At 34.1% G+C, this 24630-nt stretch overlaps 1 protein-coding gene across 16 annotated transcripts in view; it reads left to right on the top strand.

The window, feature by feature from the left end:
• The window catches only part of ANKS1B (ankyrin repeat and sterile alpha motif domain containing 1B), a 1016307-nt gene that overhangs the window by 273155 nt on the left and 718522 nt on the right, over positions 1-24630 (top strand). For all 16 annotated transcript variants that reach the window (XM_044745264.2, XM_044745227.2, XM_044745210.2 and 13 more), the window contains one exon: positions 1920-2063. In XM_044745264.2, coding sequence (XP_044601199.1) covers positions 1920-2063 — 144 coding nt within the window. The remainder of the gene's footprint in view (positions 1-1919; positions 2064-24630) is intronic.

Here is a 24630-nt window from a genome sequence, read left to right as displayed (position 1 = left end):
TAACTATTATTGTACCTTACAAACAATAACTGACTGAGGAAGTATTTAAGTTCATAATTTCTCAATTGTTGAAAATTAACAAAAGGAAATTTAAAATGTGAATGCAGCAAAACAAAGTCTTATAAAGTCTTATATTCTATTTTTTAAAGAAACAACTTTTTAGGGGTTGTGCTGTTTACAATTCAATATGTATAGTATCTTTACTAACTTTAGTAATCATCTATCACTGGTGGCTGAAATACGTTCTAGAGATTTTTAGACAAACTTGTCCTTTTTCTAAAAAAATTTAGTCTGCTCAGTATTCAGCAGGCTCCTTGAATATGGAATTTTTCTTCAGTTCTGGCAAAATTTCTTGCACTGTCTCTTTGGTATTTCCTCCCATCTCTACAAGTTCCTCTTGGTTTGATCCCTAGTTTTCTTAGCTTTCAACTTCTCTTCATCTTTTGTTCTATCTTCTAGGAAATTTCCTCAGACTTGTTTTCTAATTCTTCTGTTGGCTATTATTTATTTATTTGTTTTGTGGCATTTGGTTGTTGTTCCATGGATGCAAATATCTTCTCTCTCTGTAAGAATACTATTCATAGCTTTTTCTGTGTATTTATTTTAGTCTCTGTTAAAGGCTTCCTTCACAGATGTGGTGATCCTTGGGTTCTTGTTCATATTCAACTAAAAAATTAGGAACTGTTAATTTGGTGGAGCTTGTTTAGAGGTGGGTGGGCTTCACAGAGGAGTTAAGGCATAGACTCCTACCATTTTCCTAGGTACTTAGAGATTCTTTTTTCTTGGTAGGTCAATTTCTGCAGAGAGGAATATATTCTAGTCTCCTACCTGGGAGATATAAACCTAGTTGCCATGGTCTCTAAGGCAAATTGTGGGAAGACACTGGGGTGGGTTGAGAATCTACATTTGTTACATAGATATTCAATTAATTCCTTCATTTTTAGAGAGGCACCGTTCTGCTCATTGTGTGTGGCTTCTTAGAATTCATAATCTCTTTGCTTCAACCTTACTGGAAAATAAACCTCTAATTTCTTGTCAGGTGGTGAAGATTTAGTTTCTTGGCTAGATGAGGAGATGGGTCTAGGGGTCTAACTCTTTCTAACGTAGTTTCTACCTGTTTGAGCCCTACCTGCACCTTCACCTTCACAGGTAGGCAGTCTCTCCAATTCTGAAGTCCTTTTGAGGGAGGTGAGTCACGAATAGACATGCTTCTTATTCTTCCCCCTGGCAGGCACTTTGCTTTCAGTTTTCTCGAGTTGGCTAAATCAGGTAAGACCTACCCATCTGTTTATCATTATTCAGAAGTTTTCTTGATATTGCACATCTGCTAACATCTCTCTTATTGTCCTTGGTCCTTATGGTTTAGACCATTTTTACAAACCTTTGCTGTCATTTTAGTAGGATTTGGGAAGTAGCAAAAGTAAATATGCATGTTCAATATACAAGTCCCGTTATTAATTTTAAAAGTATTGCTCCTTTCATATGTGTAATGTAAAATTTTATGAAGTTCACTTTTTCAAAATGAGACTACTTTTTTGGTGACACTGAATAAGTGGGCTTTTAGCAAGTCCTATTTTAGTAAAGTATTTTCATGCTATTCGTCTGATTGCACTTAGAAATTAGAAGATTTTTCTCATTTCTTGCTATTCAAATATTTTCTTGGGTCACTTTCATGTCCTACTCTTCATTATGAACTTTGTATTTTATCAGTCTTTCTTACCCAGTTTTTTCACTTTCAACTTAAAATTGAATTATACATGTTTTTTGGCTGAGTCACATGACACAGCCACATAACTATGGCTAAAATTAAGCTGACTTTGCTTGCTAAGGTGTACCATAAGAAATTTGTGTAATTTAGTTGGTGTTAAGATATTTAAAAAACATTGATATAATATGTTGGTATATAAATTTAATTTCAGAGAACTTCATCTACAATAAATTTGTCACCAGGAGAAGTGGAAGAAGAAGATGATGATGAAAACACTTGTGGGCCCTCAGGACTCTGGGAAGCATTAACACCTTGTAATGGATGTAGGAACCTTGGCTTCCCCATTCTTGCACAGGTAATGAATGGTTTGTTTTTCTTAAAGTACAGTAAATCATAAAAATGATTGCCTAAGTTTTTAAGTAAATCTTTTTTCCCCTTTGAAAATCCAATTAGTATCTTGTTCACTTTGTAATTTTTCTTCAGTTAAAGGTCAGTAAAATGTTTATATAACTTGCTGTACATGTATGTATAGGCAAAGACATACTTTACATATTTTCATGTGGTTGTTTTATTTTGGTCATGATGCCAGTTCCAGAAAACTTGAGTTGTTTATGAAGTTTTAATATTTATGATCTAGAAACACTTCATTTAAAAAAATGCTATTTTGAAGTTAAATCACAATTTATATTAAAATAATAAAAAATTATTTGCAAGGAAAGGTGCTAGGGCTCTTTAAAAGCATAGTCAGTAATTTTTTTTCTTAGCACAATGGAACATTGTGGAATAATGTGTGCCACTGAGGATTATGCAGTACGATCCAAAAATGAGACTAGAACACTAAAACATTGACTAGAAATTTGAAACCATTTCACTATTCATGAAATCAATTTTAATTCTATTGTATCACCTTCAAATTCCTGTTGTGTGCTGTGGACCACAAGCCTTCAGAGGAGTTTCAGAAATATGTGAAATAAGCCAAACAGAGTTAAGAAATTTGAAGCTACAGTGAAAATATCTCTACACGAAGACTACAAAGCACTTAATACGAAAAGCAGTGTAATGGCAAGTTATGTATGTGTCACTACATAGAGCGTGAGTTGAAAAATAGTCTAGCACAGCAAATAATTCACAGTAATTGTCCAGAGTAGTGTTATATCTCAAAAATATTATTTTCTGTTTTGCAACAAATATGAAGCAATTGTATCCAAGAAACTATCACATTTTTCATGTCTGTGTCACAGACAATTTGATTATAGCCACTCAAATTCCAATATTAACTTATCATGGAGAGCTAAAAAAGATAATCAAATCAGCATATAGTACTTAAAGAATTTCTTCACCTTAATATGAACTATTTTGAGGACTTTTAGATAATTTATCCTAACCATTGCAGAATTGTTATCAATATATACTGGACTACGAGTTCCATAAAGATAGAGACTATTTATTGCTCAACATCTACGGTCTAATACCAACATGATTCCTGGCATATTGGCAGAATTAAGTAAATAGTTGAATGAAACAATGAACAAAAGTGTGTATTTTAGGATTTCATTTCTTCACTTCAAGTTTTTACATATAGAGTTTTACCTTATATCCACAAGAGTATAGGAGAAAGGAAATTAAGAAACATAGGTTTTATTTTATTAATAAACCTTCCTCTGCTTAACAGTTTACCAATAATTGAGTACTTTTACCTATTTTTTGTTTCATAAAATTAACATCTTTGTATTTCATATTTTAAAAGGTAGAATTCTTGGAAAGTATTAGGGATCCGAGCTATCAATAGTATATGACTATATCTCGTTCTCCACCACCTTACTAACATTTACTTTTATTTTTTCATTTTAATTTATTTTATTAGGCTTACTAATAACTTGCTTTTGATTTATAGTTTTTTGATATTTGATATTTTCCTTTGGCCATTTCTCTGTGAATGCTGGTATTTGGCTTCAATAAATATTGAATACCAATATTTTAGTAGTTACATTTACCACAAAATATTTCCCAGTCGGCTGCTTTTCTTTTTTTCCTCAGTTTGTAAGTGTGTCTGAACATGAATGTGTTGTGTACATTTTTAAACTATCAAATTTATTAAACTTCTCAGTCTTATTTTTTAATTCATCTCATCTAGAATTCCCTTGAACAAATTCCAAATATGACTCTATATTTGTTTTTTACTTGTTGGTACCTAGTTTTTCTGTGACTTTGCATTGGACAATAATTCCCATTCCTCTCGTTACGTATATTTCATCCTGTTGGGTTTGGGTTTTCTTCTGAAATTTCTTATTTCTGCTTTCCTATTATTAAAACCACATGACTCAGTTTTGATATTTTACGTATAATATATTGCAGGAGAAATCATTATCGCATGAAAACTATTAGCTGACATAATTGCCTGAGCATTTATTTTGTTTTTTTATGGTGAGGAAGATTCACCCTGAGCTAACATCCGTTGCCAATCTATTTCTTTTTTTTGGCTTGAGCAAGATTAGCCCTGAACTAACATCTGTGCCAGTCTTCCTCTATTTTGTATGTGGGATGCCTCCACAGCATGGCTGATGAGTGGAGTAAGTCCGTGCCTGGGATCTGAACCTGTGAACCCAGGCCACTGAAGCAGAGCACGCAGAACTTTAACCACTTAGCCATGGGGCCAGCCCCCAGTTGCCTGCTTTTTAAAATTTATGTTTTATAATTACTATGTCAAGTTTCAAAAGTATCCTTATTAGGATTTTAATTTTTACTACATTAAATCTATAAATTTACTTGAGATTCAGTATATTTTTTTTACTGTATTTAACAAATCAAGAGTAGAATTCTTCTACTAATGTTCCCAATTTGTTGATGGATTCTCCTTTAACATTTATGTGTATTTATATATGCATTATGTATGTATGTGTATATAATTATAATAAAATCGTCTAATGTGCGATGGTGCAAAACTATAAAAATGCTTTTATATTGTTCAATAAAATTAATGCACAATGGTTAATTCCATTAATATGGTTTAATATATTTGTTATGACACTGGAGCTGGAGGCATCATATCTAATTAGATTTATCGTACAACTTGCAACACCTTTGAACTCAGGATTTTTGGGACATATGATTTCGGTATTCATAAAATTTTAACAAAAATTTATTTTGAAGCTTTTTTTTTTTAGATCTGAAATATTTTTGGAGGCCACTAAAAATTATTAAGCCATGAGCACTGGGCACATTAGGCCTCATGAAAAACCGCTACCTTACAGTTTAATACAGGAGCCTTTGGGATCAGTGGAACTAGTATAGTGCTATGTAAATTTCAGTATATTCCAGTTATATTTATTTCACATTTATAACCTTTAACCTAACTGGATCTAGCAAACATGTATCAAATATCTTCACTATTCAAAGCATAGTGCTAAGCTTCAGAACATAATAATGGAAATACAGACTTATTTGGGAGCCAGGTTACCTATACATGCTGGTTCTGGGTTATAAAACTGTGTCATGTATCACTTTTAGACTCTTAAGTATTTTACCTGAAAAATCAGAGCATTGGCTGACCCTGTGGGTCTTATACTTCTAAGATTATCTAATTTCCAGTTTGGGTCTAGATTTTGATTTGGTCCTGTCTTCAGGTTTTATCTAAGTTTTTCTGTTTTTCTAGTTTTATTTATTTTTTTGTGTTTTTATTTTAGCTTTTTTTATTGAGGTAACATTGGTTTATAACATTTTATAAATTTTGGGTGTACATCATTGTATTTCGGTTTTTTTTTTTTTAAAGATTTTATTTTTTCCTTTTTCTCCCCAAAGTCCCCGGGGACATAGTTATATATTCTTCGTTGTGGGTCCTTCTAGTTGTGGCATGTGGGACGCTGCTTCAGCGTCGTTTGACGCTGCCTCAGCGTGGTTCGACGAGCAGTGCCATGTCCACGCCCAGGATTCGAACCAACGAAACACTGGGCCACCTGCAGCAGAGCATGCAAACTTAACCACTTGGTCACCAGGCCAGCCCCTGTATTTTGGTTTTTGTATAGACTACATTGTGTTCCCTTCCAAAAGTCTAGTTTCCATCCGTTACTATGCACACGGTGCCCTTTTACCCCTTTCATACTCCCCTCACTCCACTTCTCCTCTACTAACCACCAATCTGTTCTTCATATCTATGTGTTTGTTTGTTGTTGTGGTGGTTTGGTTTTATTTTCCACATATGAGTGAAATCACACCGTATTTGTCTCTCTCTCTCTCTCTCTTTTTTTTTGTGAGGAAGACTTGCCCTGAGCTAACATCTGTGCGATTCTTCCCCTATTTTATGTGGGATGCCGCCACATTGTGGCTTGACAAGTGGTGCTAAGTCTGTGCCTGGGATCCGAACCTGTGAACCCCAGGCCACCAAAGCAGAATGTGCAACCTTAACCACTATGCAACCAGGCTGTCCCCTGTGTTTTTCTAATTTTTATGTGACATTTTATCCTTCCATTGTGACTAGATATTGAAGTTTTTATGTGAAGAATTCCTTTCAAATTCATGAAAATTTAGAATTCTGAATAACATCAGGGAATTAAAATTAAGATTTATTGAATATGTTGGGTACTTTCAAAGCAGTTAAAAGATTTAATTTGGGCAAAGAATTAGAAGAGAAATGAAGAATGAAGAGACTGAGAAAATGAAGCCCTTTCTAGAAAGTATAATTCAACTCCAATTTGTTTTTCAACATTCCTGACAATAATAATCACTACCATTTACACAGTACCTACTATCTACCAGATATTTCACATGTATAATCTCTAATTCTCAAAGTAACCATTTAAAGAAGAAACAGGTAACTTACTCAAGGTCATAGTTAATGTTAAAATAGTTAAAAACTATGATGTCGTGTTGCTTTCCTGACTTCATTTACATTGTCCTACTTCCTTTAGTTTGCTTCTGTCCCTGGTTATATATTTTGGAAATTTTAGAATTTTCTTGGACTGTAAATGTAGATCATAAATGGATAAGGATCTTTGAGAGTGATCTTTAGCATTTTATTTTGTCATCTTTTCATTTAATCATAAATATCAAGTTAAGGGAGAGTTAAAGATAGTTGAGCCTGATCGTAAGTTGCCATTAGATCCAGTGCTACCCTTTCTTGTTAATAGAGCATATGTTTCTTAGAGCAGGGGATTTGAGTTGAATTGTATTATGTTGCTTTCTTCCACAGGCAAGTATTATAAAAGTATTGAATTGCTTTCTCCCCCAGCCTTAGATGAGATGTCCACCTCTGCTCTGTGTGCAGTACGGGGCTTTGAGGCTCTTTTCTAAAGAGTCAGTCCTACAGTCAAAGCCTACTGGACCCTTTGGCTTCTATCTTGTTCACCCATGTAGCCTTCACTCTGCACAGTTGAGATGAGGGGTCCTGATACTGAGCTGTTAGCTGTTTTTGCAACAGGCTTGCCAGTAGTCTCTGCTCCTGCAGTCACCATGCTCGTACTGCCCTCCAGGGAGAGGCCAGCATCTTTTACTGATGTACTAGAAGTACCTTCTGAGGACAATATTGTTGGTGACAACAATATTAACACATGTTGAAAGCATCCACTATGGCCAATCTGGTTTGGCTTCCTCCTGGGTCTGTGAAAGGCTGCTCCTGGTAGGGCTGCTAGACTCTTCTGAGTCTGTAGACTAGGTTGCAGCCACATCCATGGCACCTGTGGTGATGCCTATTGTTACCACTGCCCCTGCTGCTGCTCTGGCCCTTTTGTCAGGCACTGTAGGTTTTGTGACTGCAGAAGTATGTGAACTCTTGAATGCAGTGTATGTGGGAGACATGCTGAATTCGTTCCTCCCGAGAATAACCATAATGGGTGGCCCCCAACACTTCAGGGTTCATGTGAAGTTTCCTGATGCTGACTTGATCCTGATCCCTTCCATAGAAGTGAATGGCATTTATCTATGGGAAGACAAATAAGTGAAGTAGAGAAATCGAGATTAGAAAGGTCTGTTCCCTTCTATTCCTATAGTTAAACAGGAGCTTTTAGTGAGAATTTTGAAGTCTCAAGTCCAATCTCTCATTTGATGTAGGAATCCCCTCTTCATTGTGCCCACAATGACCACAATGATCATCCAGTTTTGCTTGAAGAGTTCCAGTTCCAGGATAGCACTATTATAATTCACCAGTGAATATCCTCTCACTTCTTTTTAATACACTTGTGTTAGTATTTTTGCTGTCAAGTGTATGCACTTTAATATTTTGATGGCTATTAACAAATTGTGCACATGCACACAAGCACATTGCACTGCCACTGATGTATACAAAAATCAGTACATGTCAGTCATGGGGAGACATTACGTCCCCTTCCCTTCATATTGAAATATCTGGTTATTTCTGGTAATATGAGTATTTTTTCCTCTATTTATTAAGAGGCCTATTCACATATCAATAGCAATTCATACTGGCCTATCCAAAGTCCTTATATCTTAATTTCCACTTCGTGTCTACATTACTTATCTTACAATTAGCAAAAACAATAAGCCTAGTATATGTGTAGTAATAAAACTAACATTTTAAAGGTATCCAAGTGTTTCTTGTGTTTTTTGAAAGGAATGAATAGCATTGGGACATAATAAGGAATAAGTAGTATAATTTAATTTAGGTGCTTTTTAAAAAATAAAATAAAGATATGTCAATTTTCTTAAGCGCACTTTTATGCCATGTACATGTATTATGAGATATTTATCTTAGGGTCTCATTAGAGCACTGAGTTAATTGCCTTGTCTCCAGGGAAACCAGAAACCATATTATTTGTAGGGCCTATGGATTTTCAGAATATTTTCCAAACTAGTCATTAGATCAACAACAGTAGAACCTCTCTTATTTGGCCCAATAACCATCATGTGTAGCATCCTGGCAAATATGTCTCTGTTTTTGTTGAGTCTGATGAAATTTATCTGAAATTCCTCTAGCTATTTATAAAACTATCTTATTAGTATTTGCCTTAATAATTTAAGAAGCTCAGATGGCTAAATGAAAATCTACCTGAATTTGAGATTAAGAATTTTTGTTATGAGAATGTAGCAACTTTCTGTATGCTTGCTCTTCGAACAGGTTTCCACATTGCTAGTCATTGGATATGCTTAAAATAAATTTCTGTTCCTTCTCCTGTACATTAAAGTTTGTGTCACTGATTAAATCGTTTAACTTCCCTGGGTCTTATTTTGCTCATCCTTGAAATTGAGATGATCCTTTAGATATCTTTCCACTCCAGAATAGTTATTGTTTTGTTGTAGGGGTTTAACCTTTCCCCTCCTGTAATAAAACTACTACATACTTTGGAGATACTCAAAACAATAATAATGAATCAAGGAATTATTTAGCTATCAACAGCTCTGGAATTGTGTGATTCAATACATAGTCTTATTCTGTTGCTGAATTTATTCTTGCTGAAACTATTTTTTCTTTTTTTATGAGGGAGATTGGCCCTGAGCTAACATCTGTGCCAATCTTCCTCTATTTTGTATGTGGGACGCCACCATAGCATGGCTTGATGAGCGGTGTGTAGGTCCATGCTGGGGATCTGAACCTGCAAACCTCGGGTTGCCAAAGTGGAGTGCACAAATTTAACCACTACATCACCAGGCCAGTCTTCTCTTGCTGAAACTTTTAAAAGAACCAAAATTTGAAATGTAGAAAGGATAAAATGTTAGTTCAGTAAGATGGGCAGTCAGTGGAGCAGTGCTTAAAACAATGTAATTACAAATGTAAGTTAAACATTTTAGACACAATTCAGTTAATAATGAACATGGCTGTGGTAGGCAAATTAATTCTACATGCTAATCTTCACAACCTGTGAATATGTGACGTTACAGAGTAAACGGACTTTGTAGATGTGATTAAGTTAAGGATCTTGAGATGGGCAGATTATCCTGGATTGCCTAGGCGGACCCAACATAATCATAAGGGTCCTCATAAGAAGGAAGGTGATATGATGAGGAAAGCAGAGAGAAATTTAAAAACATTATATTGCTAGCTTTGAAGATGGAGGAAGGAGCTATGAGCCAAGGATTGCAGGTGGCCTCTTCAAAATGAAAAAGGCAGGAAACAGATTCTCTCCTAGAGCCTCCAGAAGTAACTAGTCCTTCTGACACCTTGATTTTAGCCCTGTAAAACTCCTTTCAGACTTCTGATCTCAGTAACTGTCAGAGAATAAATTAATGTTGTTTTAAGCTACTAAATTTGTGGTGATTTGTTACAGTGACTAAAGGAAACTAATACAATGGCTATGGAAATTAGGTCAGTAGACATTTCATCTGTTACTCATTCAAGGAGCAGTTGCCTGTTTGTATCTAAGCAGAAGGGAGGAGATAACATGCATTTACAGAGGAATGCATCTTAGCTTTACTATCAAGCATTCGTTTGATCTAGGTTTTTATGATTTTATGCAGTCATTTTTATAACTTTTAAAATAACTGAACTAAAACCTTACCATTGGGAAGGCTCCATTTTGTATATTTTTAGGAAAGTATTATGATACTGATAATAGTAATGTTAACAATAATATTTAGCATTTATTGAGTGCCTAGCACATGCCAGGTACAGAGATAGGTACTTTACATTCCTTATCTCACTTAAATTTCACCACAATCCTGTGAAATATTTTCACTTGACTTTGAGCAAATTGAGTTTCAAGAGATTAAGTAACTCACCCAAGTTTGTCTATTATGTGTGATCCAAAACCTATGTGAATACTTTTCTATCAAATTAAAAAATATTTTTTAAAGAGGGCCCAGTTTCTCACAGTAAGATAAACTTGTATATTCTCTACTGCTCAATATTTTTCACTGTAGCATTTCTCTGTTAAAGAGGATTTCGGTAATTATTGATGTCACTCTTATCTAGTGTGTATTCAATTGATTTATTATTTTACATTATGCTTCCAGGATGGTTGAGCTGCTAAATATATTTATTATTTATCTTTCAGATTAAAAAAATTGATGGTTTCATAAGAATCTCAGTTCATTTAGAATCCCTCCACATTTCCCTATTCGTTTATGCATTTATCCATCCATTTGTTCCACAAATGTTTATTATTTGTTATATGTAGGATATAAAGCAATAAACCATATAAACATGCATCACATTCTCGTGTTGCTTATAATTTTGTGCCACATATTGTGAATGATATAAAATAATAAATATATATGGTTTCTGCCCTGATCAACCTTGCAGTTTAGTTGAAGTAATTGTCCTGACTGCTGTTAATTGGCTGTATAATCTTGAACAAGTAATTTTCCCTCTGCTTCCTGTTCTTTAAAATGAAGAAGCTAGTTCTTGTTTATCGGATTCTTATGAAGATCTTAGAATATAAATGCAAGTTTCTGTATAAATTCCTTGCAATACAAATGCAAATTGATCTATTTCTGTTCAGTTCTTGGTCTCTGGAAACAACACTGGCAATTTTGGTAGGATTTGTAGGTTAAAGAACAGTATTTATAGTACAAACCATCCTCCTATAATAAGTGCATTAAAATATGTGTGATATTTTTTTGTATGTGTTTAGAAAGTCTGGAAGTGTATTTACTATGCTGTTAATGATGGTTATATCTAATGCTAAATATTCCAGAGGGACTTTAACTTCCTACTTTATATGCTTACACATTGAATTATTTACAACAAGCAGATCCAATTTTCTAATAAAGATTTTGTATTTTGTGAAAGCAATAAATGCCATGAGTTGTAAAAAGTCATGATGACTCATTATTTCACCATGACTTTCCATAGAATAGTTTGAAAATTATTGCTTGCATCTGCACATCTATCCATTCATTCATTGATCCCATCTATCCATTCGTTCATTCACTCACTCATTCATTCATTCATTTTTCATTCTAGTCTGTACCTTTCTAGGCATTTTTGATTCAGTTTTCTGAAATCATTTAAATTGCTTTTTTGAGAGAATTAGGTAGGGACAGCTGGAAGTTATATGGTATGAATTGTCTGTATGATTGTTGTATGGTTATTTTTATTAAGAGACATCAGTTATTATTTCTCATTGTTGTTTTGTCATATTTCCCAGATTATTAGTGAGAAGGAACATTTTTTCCAGATGTTTATTAGGCATTTGTATTTCTTTTTGTTTGATTTGCATACTTATTTCTTTTACTATTTTTTATTTTTAAAGGAATTTATTTATAAATATGTTTTAATATGGCCAATCCTTATTATTTGTGGATTCTATATTTGCAAATTTGCCTACTTGCTTAAATTTTTGGTAATCCCAAAATCAATACTCATCATGCTTTTATGGTCATTTGTGGACATGCACAGAATGGTGAAAAATTTGAGTCACTGTGCATACATTTCCAGGAGAAGTTGAATAAGGTGAAACGCTGCCTTTTTGTTTCAGCTCTGTTAACTGAAAATAATTACCCTTTTCACAGTCTATTTAGTGCCACTTTTATTTCTTTTTGTATTTTTGTACTTTTGTTGAGGACTTCACTATTTACAGTGTAGTATAGTGCTGAAGTTCTGTCTAGAGTTTTTAAAAGCTCAAGAAGGCTGTGATATGCCTTATGCAGAAAATACATGCGTCAGGTAAGCTTTTGTTCAGGCATGAATTATAGTACTATTGGTTGTGAGTTCAATGTTAATTAATCAAAATATATATTAAATGTCATCTCTAATCAGAAACATGTATAAAGTAAGTTTATGTATCGATCAGTTGGTGAAAATGCTGTGACCAGAGACTTGCATGAACCTAACCCTGTCTGTATTTCCCCTAAAAGCAGTGATTCTGCATTTGCTAGTTTAGTGCTCCTGTGGCTTTATAAAACAAAACTACCATGGAAATGAAACATGACTGTGTGTTCTAGATACCAAAACTTTGTTAAAAATATTTCAAAACTTGTTTTCCTCAGTCTTTTGCTTGCTGTCTACCATTCTGTTGTCTTTTTTGATTGTGCAAAAGTTCTGGTTTTTATGAAGCCAAATCTGTCTGTATATTTATTTAAAGCTTCTGTTTTTTATATCTTGCTTAGGCTGACCTTGTCCAACCCCACAATTATAAAAATATTCTATTCTATTTTCTTTATATATTTATGTATTTTATATATGTACATATATATGTATAATTAATTTGGGGGTGAGGAGGAACCCAAGATAAATTATAGAATTAAAATACATATATGTACAAATAAATAAAACAAATATGTATAAATAAATATATAAGTAAATAATATATACTGTAAATATGTAATGATGTAAATATATAATAAATGTATATAAATAAATATATATACATTCATAAGTGTATGTGTATGTATTTTTAATTCTATAAGTTATCTTGGGTTCCTCTCCACCTGCAAATTAATGGTCAGTTGTCCCAGCACCATTTATTGAATAGCCTTTTCTCTCTTGATTTTAAATGTTACATTTGCATACATGTCCCTTTTGAACATTTAAAAACAATTTGTGGTAAAATACATACAACATAGAATTTAACATATTAACCATTTTTAAGTATATAGTATAGTAGTATTAAGTATATTCACATCATATGCAACTGATTTCCAGAATTTTTTAATCTTGCAAAATTAAAACTTTTTATCCATTAAACAACAACTCCCCATAGCCCCTGGCAACCACCATTCTGTGTTCTCTCTCTATAATTTTTGACTTCTCTAAGTAACTCATATAAGTGGAGTCATATAGTATTTGTCTCTTTATGACTGGCTTATTCCACTTAGCATAATGTCCTCAAGGTTTACCCATGTTGTAGCATGAGTCAGAATTTCCTTCCTTTTTAAAGCTGAATAATATTCCATTTTATGTGTATACTACATTTTATCATGCATTCGTTCATTGATAGATTCTTGGGTGGTTTCCACCTTTTGGCTGTTGTGATTAATGCTGCTATGAATATGGATATGCAAATACCTCTTCAAGACCCTGCTTTCAATTCTTTTGGATATACACTCACAAGTGAAATTGCTGGACCATATGGTAATTCTATTTTTAATTTTTTAAGGAACTGCCAAACTGTTTTCAATTACGGCTGCATCATTTTACATTTCCACCATCAGTGCCTAAGTGTTCCAATTTCTCTGCATACTCATCAACACTTGTTTTTCCCTGTTTTTTGATAGTAGCCATCCTAATGGGTGTCAGGTGACATCTCATTTTGGTGTTGATTTATATTTCTCTAATGATTAAGTGATGTTGAGCATATTTTCATATGCTTGTTGGCCATTTGTATATCTTCTTTGGAGAAATGTCTGTTCCAAGTCTTTCATCTGTTTTAAAATTGGATTATTTGATTTTTTGTTGTTGAGTTGTAGGAGTTCTTTATATATTCTAGATATTAATCTTTTATCAGACATATGATTTGTGAGTATTTTATACCATTCTATAGGTTGCCTTTTCAGTCTGTTGATTGTGTCCTTTGATGCAAATACATTTTTGATTTTTATTTAGTCCCATTTATCTATTGTTATTTTTGTTGCCTGTGCTTTTGGTGTCATATCCAAGAAAACATTGTCAAATCAAATGTCATGAAGATATCTTCCTGTTTTCCTCTAAGAGTTTATAATTGTAGATCTTACCTGTTGACATTTTGTTGGAACAATGTCAAATTTAGAGATTATTTAGGAGAAAATTGGCATTTTTGTAATATTGAATCTTCCCACTCAGGAACATGATATAGATTTTTATATATTCAAGTCTCTTTTTATGTTGTTAAGTAGTTGTATAGTTTTTTTTTACATACACGTTTATCTACATTTGTTATTTTTTCCTGGTTATCTCACAATATTTGTTTCTATTGTAAATAGATATTTTTTCCATTGTATTTTCTAACTGGTTGTTGCTGGTAGACAGGAAAGCTGTTGGCTTTCACCTACTTATCCTGTATCTTGTTATCTTATGAATTACACTGTGGTTTATAAATATGTTTAAGTTGATTTTCTATTTAGGCAGTTATATCATCTGGAAATAATAGTAATCATGTCTCAAACTTGTCAATGTTTATAATCATTTGGTTTTTTTCTCTTATTGAATTGGTTGGACCCATCATTATACTGTTGGATAGTGGTAGTGTTTACTTAGTAATCCTGAAACCAGAGACCTCCATATATGGTTAAATAGTGTCTCTAATATTACTCTTAATTTCTCTTCTGTCTCTGTTCTTTTATCTGGTTTTTTTGTTTGGGAACATAGATTTCAAAATATCAATTTTTATTCTATGTGCACTATATATCTAGTTTTTATGATAACAAAGCCCTTTAACATTATTACTAAAATATTGCTTAACAAATTACATTAATTCTTTGGTTATATGACTGAGCATTCCATATTAAAGTAATGTTTCATTGTTATTTATAAATCTTTGATACCTATCATGGTACCTGCTTTATAGCAAGTGTTCAATAAATATTGAATGTGTCATACCTCAGAGTGAATCACATTCAATAAATATTGAATATTTCACATCCTAGAGTGAATGTTAAGCTTATCAAATGTCTAAATACACATATCTCTATTCTTGATTCATTAACTTTAAATGATATATCTTGTTTCTTTGAGAAAATGATGTAGCTTACTTACATTATCTTTATCTCCCTCCTCTTCTTCTCCAAATGTTGGTTATTTTTAATGATAAATTTTAGTTTTTTCTATGGTTAGCTTGGTAGCTTTAAATAATATTATACTTAAATAACTTTAAATAATATTTTTATGTTTCTATGTTTTGTTTCATCAACTTCAGGCAGTCTTTCTTGACTTCCTATTTTGGAAAATGAAGAGATTGTCTCCTGTGCTCTTTCTTTCACTTTTCCTTCCCCTCTTCTCTTGCTGTCTTCTTTTTGCTGCACTTCTCCTTATACATTGTCTAGCTTGCACACATTTATGTTCTATCCTGTTTGGCCAAGTTTTCCGTGTTTTGTTCATAAGATGACACTGCAGAAATGTAGCCAGTGAATCATGTTTACATATTTATGTTTACAAATGGCATGCTGATATTAAATTTATTTTTCTGTAAAGACCCTAGGCTAGTGGAAGGAGAATGCATCTGGAATTAAAATGAATGGCTTCTCTTTTTTTTGCACTCTACCAGTTGCTTAATATCTTGTCATTGTGTACTTTCTTTCTATTTGGACTATGAAGTTGGTTAAGTCACCTCATACGCTCTTTGGCTGTCCTGCTGGTCATTTGTTTGCTCTGTACTTTTCTCTGAAACCTCATGGTTTGAATTTTACATGCCATGGAGGCTGTCATAGCCATATAGAACACATACAGTGTTCTAGAGATGCTCTAGAGTCCAAAAGCTTCTTAAATCCTAATTTCTCATTTCAGCAGCTCTGCAGGCTGAGATCTGTATGCCATCACTTGTTTTCACAAATTGGTGCTAGAAATGTGAGCTGAGACCAGAGCAGGTGATGACCTGGTGGTTGTGCTCAATGGGAGGGACATAAATTGGTACCAGAAAATCTTACTACTCAAATTTTGTCTTAATAATATAATTTTATACAATTTGTTAAAGCCCCGAAGATTGTTTGTTTGACACTCATACTCAGACCCTAAGTACCTCCTCCCCTTTTCCTCTGGAGTATACATTAATTAAATTTTATCATACTATTATATGAATATACCATGTATATACTAAGGATGGATATGTTTCCATGGTGATGCTGAAGGATCTCCATGTGGGAACACACAGTCATTATCTTTACCTAGTTAAATAGCCAGGAAATGTGTTAGCAGGAGGGAGAATATAATCCTGGTTATAAATTTTATCATCTGTCTTCCTAATGTATTTATTTATCTTTAAAGAATGTGGGCAGTAATGGAGATACATAATTAAAAGCACATGGTGAATTAATAGCCTTGTGATTGTCTTAATTCTTTCATTTTAATCAACCTACTTGTTTCACATATTAAAATGTTACATATGTCATTAAAGAAGCTTTTCAACCTAACAACTTTCTAGTCAGATTTTTTTTCCTGGAGTTTTTAGTTGTCTTTCTTTTTTCTTGTACAATTTTCCTTTATCATACCCTCATTAAATTTCTAAGTTATATCTTACCATCTATTGAATCCCTCTATTTTTATGGCTATCTCGATACTAAAATTGTCTATTCTTCTGTTTCAGTCTCTAGCATTTGCTCTCTGGGCTTTCTGCAAAAACCTTCCCGTTATTGTTCTCATGGATATGATCTCTTGTTCCTGGCTTCCCTATCTTATTCTTACTTTATTTCTTCAATACACTTGAATATATCATTAGGTAACTTCTCAAGGCAGAGCTTTGTGTGTCCTTGAATGATGGAAACTTTATTCTTTTCTCATATTTGATTGTCAGTTTAACTGATTATAGATTTCTAGGTTAAAATTTATTCTCCCCCATGAATTTGAAAGCTTTGAACAACTTCCTTTAGAATCTACTGCCATTATTCCTGTGCATTTGACTTGTTTTTTCTCTTGATGCTTTAAAGGTCTGATTTTTTACATTTTCAGTATTCTAAAATTTTATGTCTAGGTGTGGGGTTTTAAAAATGTGTCATGGTGCACATAAGCTGTCCCTTTTAATATCAAGATTGTGTCCTTCTTCAGCTCTGGGAAATACTTTTTAATTTTTTCTTTATTTCTTTCTTTTATTTTTATCTTTCTCTTTTTCCAGAATATCCATTTATTAGATGTTGAAGCTCCTGCATTCAACTTTTTTGTCTTTAATTTTTCCCATCTCTTTGGTTTTTTATTCTCTACTTTATTTTCAATCCTTTGCTAATTTTTATGTTTTAGTAATCACAGTTTTACTTTCTAAGAGTCTTTTCTTATTCTCTGATTGAGTCTTTCTCAAAGCAGCTTGTTCTGTACTTTCCAACTATATGGATAGCTACTTGTAAGAAGTATTCTAAGATTCTATTTCAATCTCATAAAATGAGTCATATTGCAGAAGGAGATGCTATTATGCCTACCAGAGAAGGTAAAGACATAAATTAAGTCAGTAGGATTCTGGTCAATTAGCTTGTAAGGGGGTGACTATTTAACTACATTAAAAGTGACAAGTGCGTGACAACAGAATATTTTTTGACAAAGTAGAATGTATGCTACAAGTTACGAGCTTTTGGTGATATACAGGAAAAGCTAATTTTATCAGGATTCTACTTCATTAGAATGTTGTTTGAGAATTCTCTACAGTTTGGCTCCTGTTGCTCTCTCCTCTGTCATACTGAAACTAGTGTGATGAACAAGAACTGGGATACACATCAACTTTCCACATTCTGAGCCTTTCCGTAAGTCCTTTCCAGTACCTGAAATGCCCTACCTTTTTCAGCATCTATTAGCCCACCCATACATAGTTGGTACACAAGAAATACTTCTTCTCATGCCTTTCAAACCAGAGAGACATACGGAGTCTATATGCAGATTAGGAAAGGGAATAAATGAGAAAATAATTTTTCTCTTGAAGAACTTACCTGAGGAAAAATTATTACCACTGAAAGAATAATAATTCCCTGAGTTGGATATGTTCTAAGAAGGCATGCTTGATGCCCCTCTACAGCATCTTTCACAAGTAGCCTTTTAGATGAGGAAACTGAGGTGCAGAGAAGTCAATTAACTTGTTTACGATGACAGTTATGAAGTAGCAGAGGTGAATAATGCAGCTTGGGTCCATTTGGACTTAATTACCGGAGCTCCTCTGTTTTTCTTTCTCTTTATCACTCAATCATTTTCTCCCAAGAGAAGAGTATTGTTCATATTTACATCTTCAGATGTTTCTTCAGTAACAGTGTAGAGATGGGCTGACCAGACCCCTCCTCCCTTGGAAAAAGGGATGTCTGATTTTGTCAGAGATATCTGCCAAATGTTAATTCATCATCATTTCTGTCAGAGGAGGAGTTAATGAAGTTTTCCAATTATTTTAGTATCTCCAGCAAATTCTATTGTGGCTTTTTCTGAGTTTGATCTTATCTACAATTAGGAAAAGATTCTGTATTTACATTTAGAAATATATTTCATATTTCCTTATTTGTCTCTGCTATTTTAATTGCATAGGTTATTCTTTCCTTACTTGCCCTGCCTGATATTTCATCATTCAGCTGTTGAATATCTATTGCTTTCATTTTTTATTTTGTGAGGAAGATTAGCCCTGAGCTAATATCTGCCACCAATTCTCCTCTTTTTGATGAGGAAGACTGATCCTGAGCTAATATCCAAGCCCATCTTCCTCTACTTAATATGTGGGACACCTGCCACAGCATAGGTTGACAAGTGGTGTGAAGGGCCACTCCCGGGATCTGATCCAGTGAACCCGGGCAGCCAAAGTGGTGTGTGCGAACTTAACTGCTGTACCACTGGGCTGGCCCCATGCTTTCATTTTGAAATGTGATTTCTTTTCATACACTGTAGAAGTGCGGCTAGGATTTTTAAAAAATGGAAATAATGTGGTATAATCAAAAGTCAAGTAAACCTAAGTTTTAATCTTAGCTTTGCAACTTATTAGGTATATTCCTCTGCTTAATTAGATAACCTGTCTATACTATTTTGTCATTTGTAAAAGAGGGAACTTATATCTACCTTGTAGGGTGATATGAAAATTAGAGAATGTGTTTAAAGCACATACAATAATTCCAGACTTGTAGTAGCCTCTTGGTAAATGGTAGCCATTATTTTTTTTCTCCCTTTAAGAAGTATAAACCATTACACTTTTTAAGAAGTTATCTAGTCTTTGCTTGAATATCTCCAGGGATGATAGCATGTTCTGTAAAGTCCCACCTCTAACATATACAAGCTGTGAGGCCTCAGAAATAAATCACTTTGAGTCTTAATTTCATCATTTGTAAAATGAGGATAATAATAGCACCTAGGGTTGTAGTGAGGAATAAATGACATATACTGCTTATTAGAGTGCCTAGCACTCAGAAAGTGCTCAATAAATGTTAACTAGTAGTAGAAGTCGTTAGAGTAGAGCACTTCCTAATAATACTACATCCTGAGTGACCTACTGTATTTTTTTCCACTACAAAGATTGTTCTTCTTCTTTATATGTGATTATGATTAATTATATTGAAGAAAACAATGCAATATGAATTAATTTTTGACTGGATTTAATGTTAATTTAATGTTGGCATCAGTCTTTCAGCCAGCAGGCCACGCTAGCTACCTACCAACCACCTACACTTGTAAGCCCTTGATAAATATTTGCTGAATGAATTGTCTATGGCAGGGGTCTGCAAACTCTCTCCTGTAAATGGTCAGAGAGTAAATATTTTAGGTTTTGATGCCATATGGTCTCTGTTGCAATTACTCAGTTCTGCCATTGTAGCATGAAAGCAGCTGTAAACAATATGAAAATGCATGGGCATGGCTGTGTTTTAATAAAACCTTATTAAGAAAATGGGCAGTAGGCTGGATTTTTGCTGAAGTTTACTGGCTTCAGGTCTGTGGAATAAAGAAATTAGAACCCTAATACTGATAGAGAAATCCACATCAGTTTGAATCTAATTGGAAATATTTTCGAGTGAGAAAATGTTTTATCCTTTACAGACAAATGGAAGCTTATAGAAAAGGCAAAAATGCATTCTCTGCATGTAAACAAGACTCCAAAGTGCCAGTTTCTAAACTTTTAAGCTCAAAGCACAATTTCACAGAGATCGTTTTAGATGTTCAGCATAAAAACATTTCTCAGCGACTGAAACCAGATTAGAGTTGGTATAGAATCACTTTGGACTTTTAGAAACTAAGTTCTAAATGAGGTGTATACCCTCTGTGGTATGTGAGATGCGTACTCCTTCCAAATGTTAGTGAGTGGCTAGTTGGTGCAAAAATACTAATTCTATAGGATTTAAGGCCCAACTCAAATGCTACTTCCTTCCTAAAGTCCTATTCCGTCATCTCCTGCCAGAAACAATCTTTTTTCTCTTAAGATTCAAATAACTTATTTTTGACATCTGTGGATTTCTCTCCTTTATTATAGTTATCTAATATCTATTCTTTTAGGTTGTAAGTTGCCTGAGGGAAGTGCCTGTATCTGATAAATGTTTATGTTTTCCAACACTCTCTGCTTTATGTCTTGCATGCAGTAGGCACTCAGGCTATGCTTGTTGAATTTTGAATTTTTCTTTCAGTGTCATTGTGGGAGGATATGCTGCAGTGGTGTAAAAAGCATTCTCTTTGGCAGTCTGAGTTCTAATTCTGACTTGATCACTTGCTAACAATATACTCAGTGTCTCTAAATCAGCCTTGGTTTCCTCATCTATAAAATGGGATAATTCCAACTCTACATTGTTTTGTTTTGTGAGGATTAAATGGGTTGACAAATGCCAAGTGCCTAGCAGAAAACCTAGCTCACAAACATTAGCCCTTATTATATCTAAAAGATGCTGTCAATTTCTCTTCTTGTTTTACCCACTATCCTACAATGTAAATGTTCTAAAAATGACTAATTAATAACCCATTCATGAGTAAATGTCAATAATGTGAAAAAGACAAGTAACATCTGGTTGAGTGTGAATCAATGAAATGTTACCATGTTATTTTCTGCATGTGTCAATAAATACTTTATCGCTTGTACTTTTTACGGTTACCATAGTGGCAAAATAAAGCCATATTTAATTTGAATGAATTCCTCTAAGGAATTCTATTTCTTGCTTTGATTCTGTGGCCAAACTGAGATTTTGTTCTAATTATTAAGCTTCTACATTCTGAAATAGGTGAGATTAACAGGGATTATAAAGAAATTGTTGGAGAGAAGAGAAAGTAGTGTCTATTATCTTTTTATATCCTATTAATGGCCAGTACCTATTTTATACTGGAAGGGAGAAACAACCATAAAGAGGTGAAAGATAGTATCAAGCTTGTTTTTTCCTTCATTTCTGGCATGTTTATGTGCTTAGGTATGCTAACGCACCATGACTCTTCTGTGAGACTGCAATCCAGCACTGCTCAGGCTGGATCGCTGATCTTGCTTTCTCCGTGTCCCTCTTTCCCCTGCTCCTTGCCAAACCCAGCTTCCTAGGATGGTTTTGCATTCACCGCAGTGTGTGTCAGTCAGCCCTTGTGGCCCCCGAACTAGTAGCTTAACCTGTTAGAAAAGTGAGTAAAAAAATGCTTCTTTTTGGGTGCAAGGGTGAGGGATTGGGGGTGATCATGAAGGAGATAAGTGCAGCTTTAGGGAGAGGACCAATGAAAAGCAAAAGAAACAATAGGTGGGTAATAATGAGAGGGAAATGGTAAGGTAGATGGTGAAGAAGAAAAGAAATGAAAAGGAAGAATGTGGGTTGCATTTGTAGTCCTTGGCCGCAAGTGGTATATTGATTTTTCAAACATGTACTATTGATGATGGGAATACAAGGTGGAAACTTGAACAATTTGTCATTGTCACTGGAATGTAGAGAAGAAATTACAGGATGTTATACACCTTTGATGAACCATTTTTCATTGCAACAAGTAGACAGCTGGCTACCGAAAATACACTGAAAGAATGTTATTTCAGGGGCTGATGATTTTATGATAATTAAATTTGTAATTAACTCTTAAATTATTTTGTACTTTAGCAACATATATTTAGTTCAGAAACCAAAAATATATATATTTCAGTTCTTAAGGTAAGCTGATTTTTTCAGGTCACAGCATTTCAAAGACAACTATTTACATAACCTCTCAGATACAGTTAGTAAGCCTGATTTATTTTAATGCCTCAGTTTCTTCATCTATATGCAATAAGGATTATACCTACTCAGACAGTTGTCGTGTGTTTAAATTAGCGTCAGCAAGGGCTTGGCATTTCAGGGTGCTTCTGCTGAGGACAATTTTGTTTTGTGCCTGAAAAGAATAGACAAGATGTGAAATGCCTTGCCACTTTTGTCTGTCTTTTAAGTTCAGAATTTTATTTAATATTGTTTCAGCATCAATGTTATAATTTCCTGTCTAACATTTTCATAGTTCTTTTTCCATGTTTATAGTTGCTTTAAGATACAGTCTTATATATTTCTTTTCACTAGATTTTAGAAACGGTTTTGTTTTTAGTAGTTTTAAGGGTCTCCATGATACCTTGATTTTGGGGCACATGGCAAGATTAATTCTGGGAACATTGATCATTGTCCAACATTCAGAAGGACCTGAGTCTTGTGGACTTTAAGAAATAAGTAGCATCATTCTGTTTCCTTTTTTCATGTTATCCTGCTTAATGATATGCAGATATAGAAGAAAACAGATCATAATGTAGTCAATATAACAGTTTAATAGACCTTACAGAAAGAATTGAAGATCATAAATGCTCTAATTGCAGCCATTCTTCTGGAGGCTGTCTGAGTAAGAAGCTGCCTGGCATGTGGCAGTCTAGAGCGAGGAACCAAGTATCCACCCTCTACAAGGAGACTTTCTAGATTTATCTCTTTATGCCTCAGCCACAACTAGAAGCCAGTTCTCTCAGGTCATCTACTATCATCACCCAAACTCTCATCCTTTTGTTCCTTTCATTGAACTCATTTCCCATTGCTTCCCTTATTCCCTACTGTCTGTGGTAAACAAAGCCCTTATATTTTCATCCTCTCCTGTAAATATTTCTTCACTTCTTGGCTTTACTCATAAGTAATTATATTTATTTTTATTTATATTAATTTATATCAGCTGCATTGTTACGGTGAAATTGGTAAGACTAGAAACCAACTGTTTATGTTTGTAAAGATAGTCCTAACCCCCAATTCGTACCATGGACAGCTACTATTCTTATCACTCCCTTTCTTCAGAAATCATCCCTTCAACATATATTTATTGTTTTCTTGCTATATATCAGATACTGTAGATAAGAAAGGGGGATACAGTGGTGAAAAAGTTTCATTCTAGTAGAGGAGACAAACAATGGCAAGTAAAGAAATAAACAGTAAGATTTTGGGGTTGTTTTTTGGTGAGGAAGATTGTCCCTGAGCTGACATCTGTTGGCAAACTTCCTCTTTTTGCTTGAGGAAGATTCGCCCTGAGCTAGCATCCGTGCCAATCTTCCTCTATTTTGTATGTGGGAAGCCACCACAGCATGGCTTGATGAGCAGCCTGTAGGTCTGCGCCCAGGATCCAAACCGGTGAACCCTGGGCCACTGAAGTGGAAGCAGAGCACACAAACTTAACCACTATGCCACTGGACTGGCCCCAAGAAGTTTTGATAGTGATAAATGCAATGTAGAAAAAATGTTAAAGGTGATGGAGATGAGTGATGGAGATAAGAAATAGATGGCAAATTAGATTGTGTAGTTAAGGAAGGCCCCTGTGGGAAGGTGACATTTGAGTTGAGACCTAAAGACAGGAAGGGGCTAGCCACATGAAGATCTCTGTGTCAGGTAGAGTGAAGCACAGTGGAAAGGCCAGAGGGGCTGCCCTGTGGTGAGTTAGGGGAAGTGTTAGAGATTGAGGTCAAAGAGGTAATTAGTTAGGGGCCAAATTTCACTGGGCTTTGTAGATCTGGGTAAAGGGTTTTGTCTTTGTTCTAACTGAAATGAGAAGTCATTAGAGTATTTTAAGAAAGAGTTTATGTGAATTAATGTACATTAAAAGATCACTCAATATCTGTCTACCTGATTATATTAAGTATGTATTTGTATTTACATGTATTTGTAAAGACAAACTACACAAGCAGAACACTAAATTGTCAGGAAGGTTTGGTTGGCTATAGGGCTACATTCAGAGAAATCGCAGTACATTGGAAGAAAGTGGTATTTTGTTCCCTGGCTTGTAAGTTAGTATTCTATAAAGTAAATGTTTAGTTTTTTATTATTGAAAGTATTATGTGCTCTTTAAGAAAAGTGGAAAAATGAAGAAAAGTATAAGGAAAAAAATTATTGACAGACATACTGTTCAAATGAACAATTTTGTTGAATTTCTTGATTTTTTTCTATGCAAGCGTGTAGGCATGTATACATATGCATATATACGCAAATGCGTGTATGGTTGTCATGCTGTGTATACACTATAGAATTCT

The sequence above is a fragment of the Equus asinus genome, chromosome 4, assembly GCF_041296235.1.
Source record: "Equus asinus isolate D_3611 breed Donkey chromosome 4, EquAss-T2T_v2, whole genome shotgun sequence".
NCBI lineage: Eukaryota > Metazoa > Chordata > Mammalia > Perissodactyla > Equidae > Equus > Equus asinus.
Note: the sequence above shows the minus strand (reverse complement) of the source record. Positions and strands in the feature narration are given on the sequence as shown.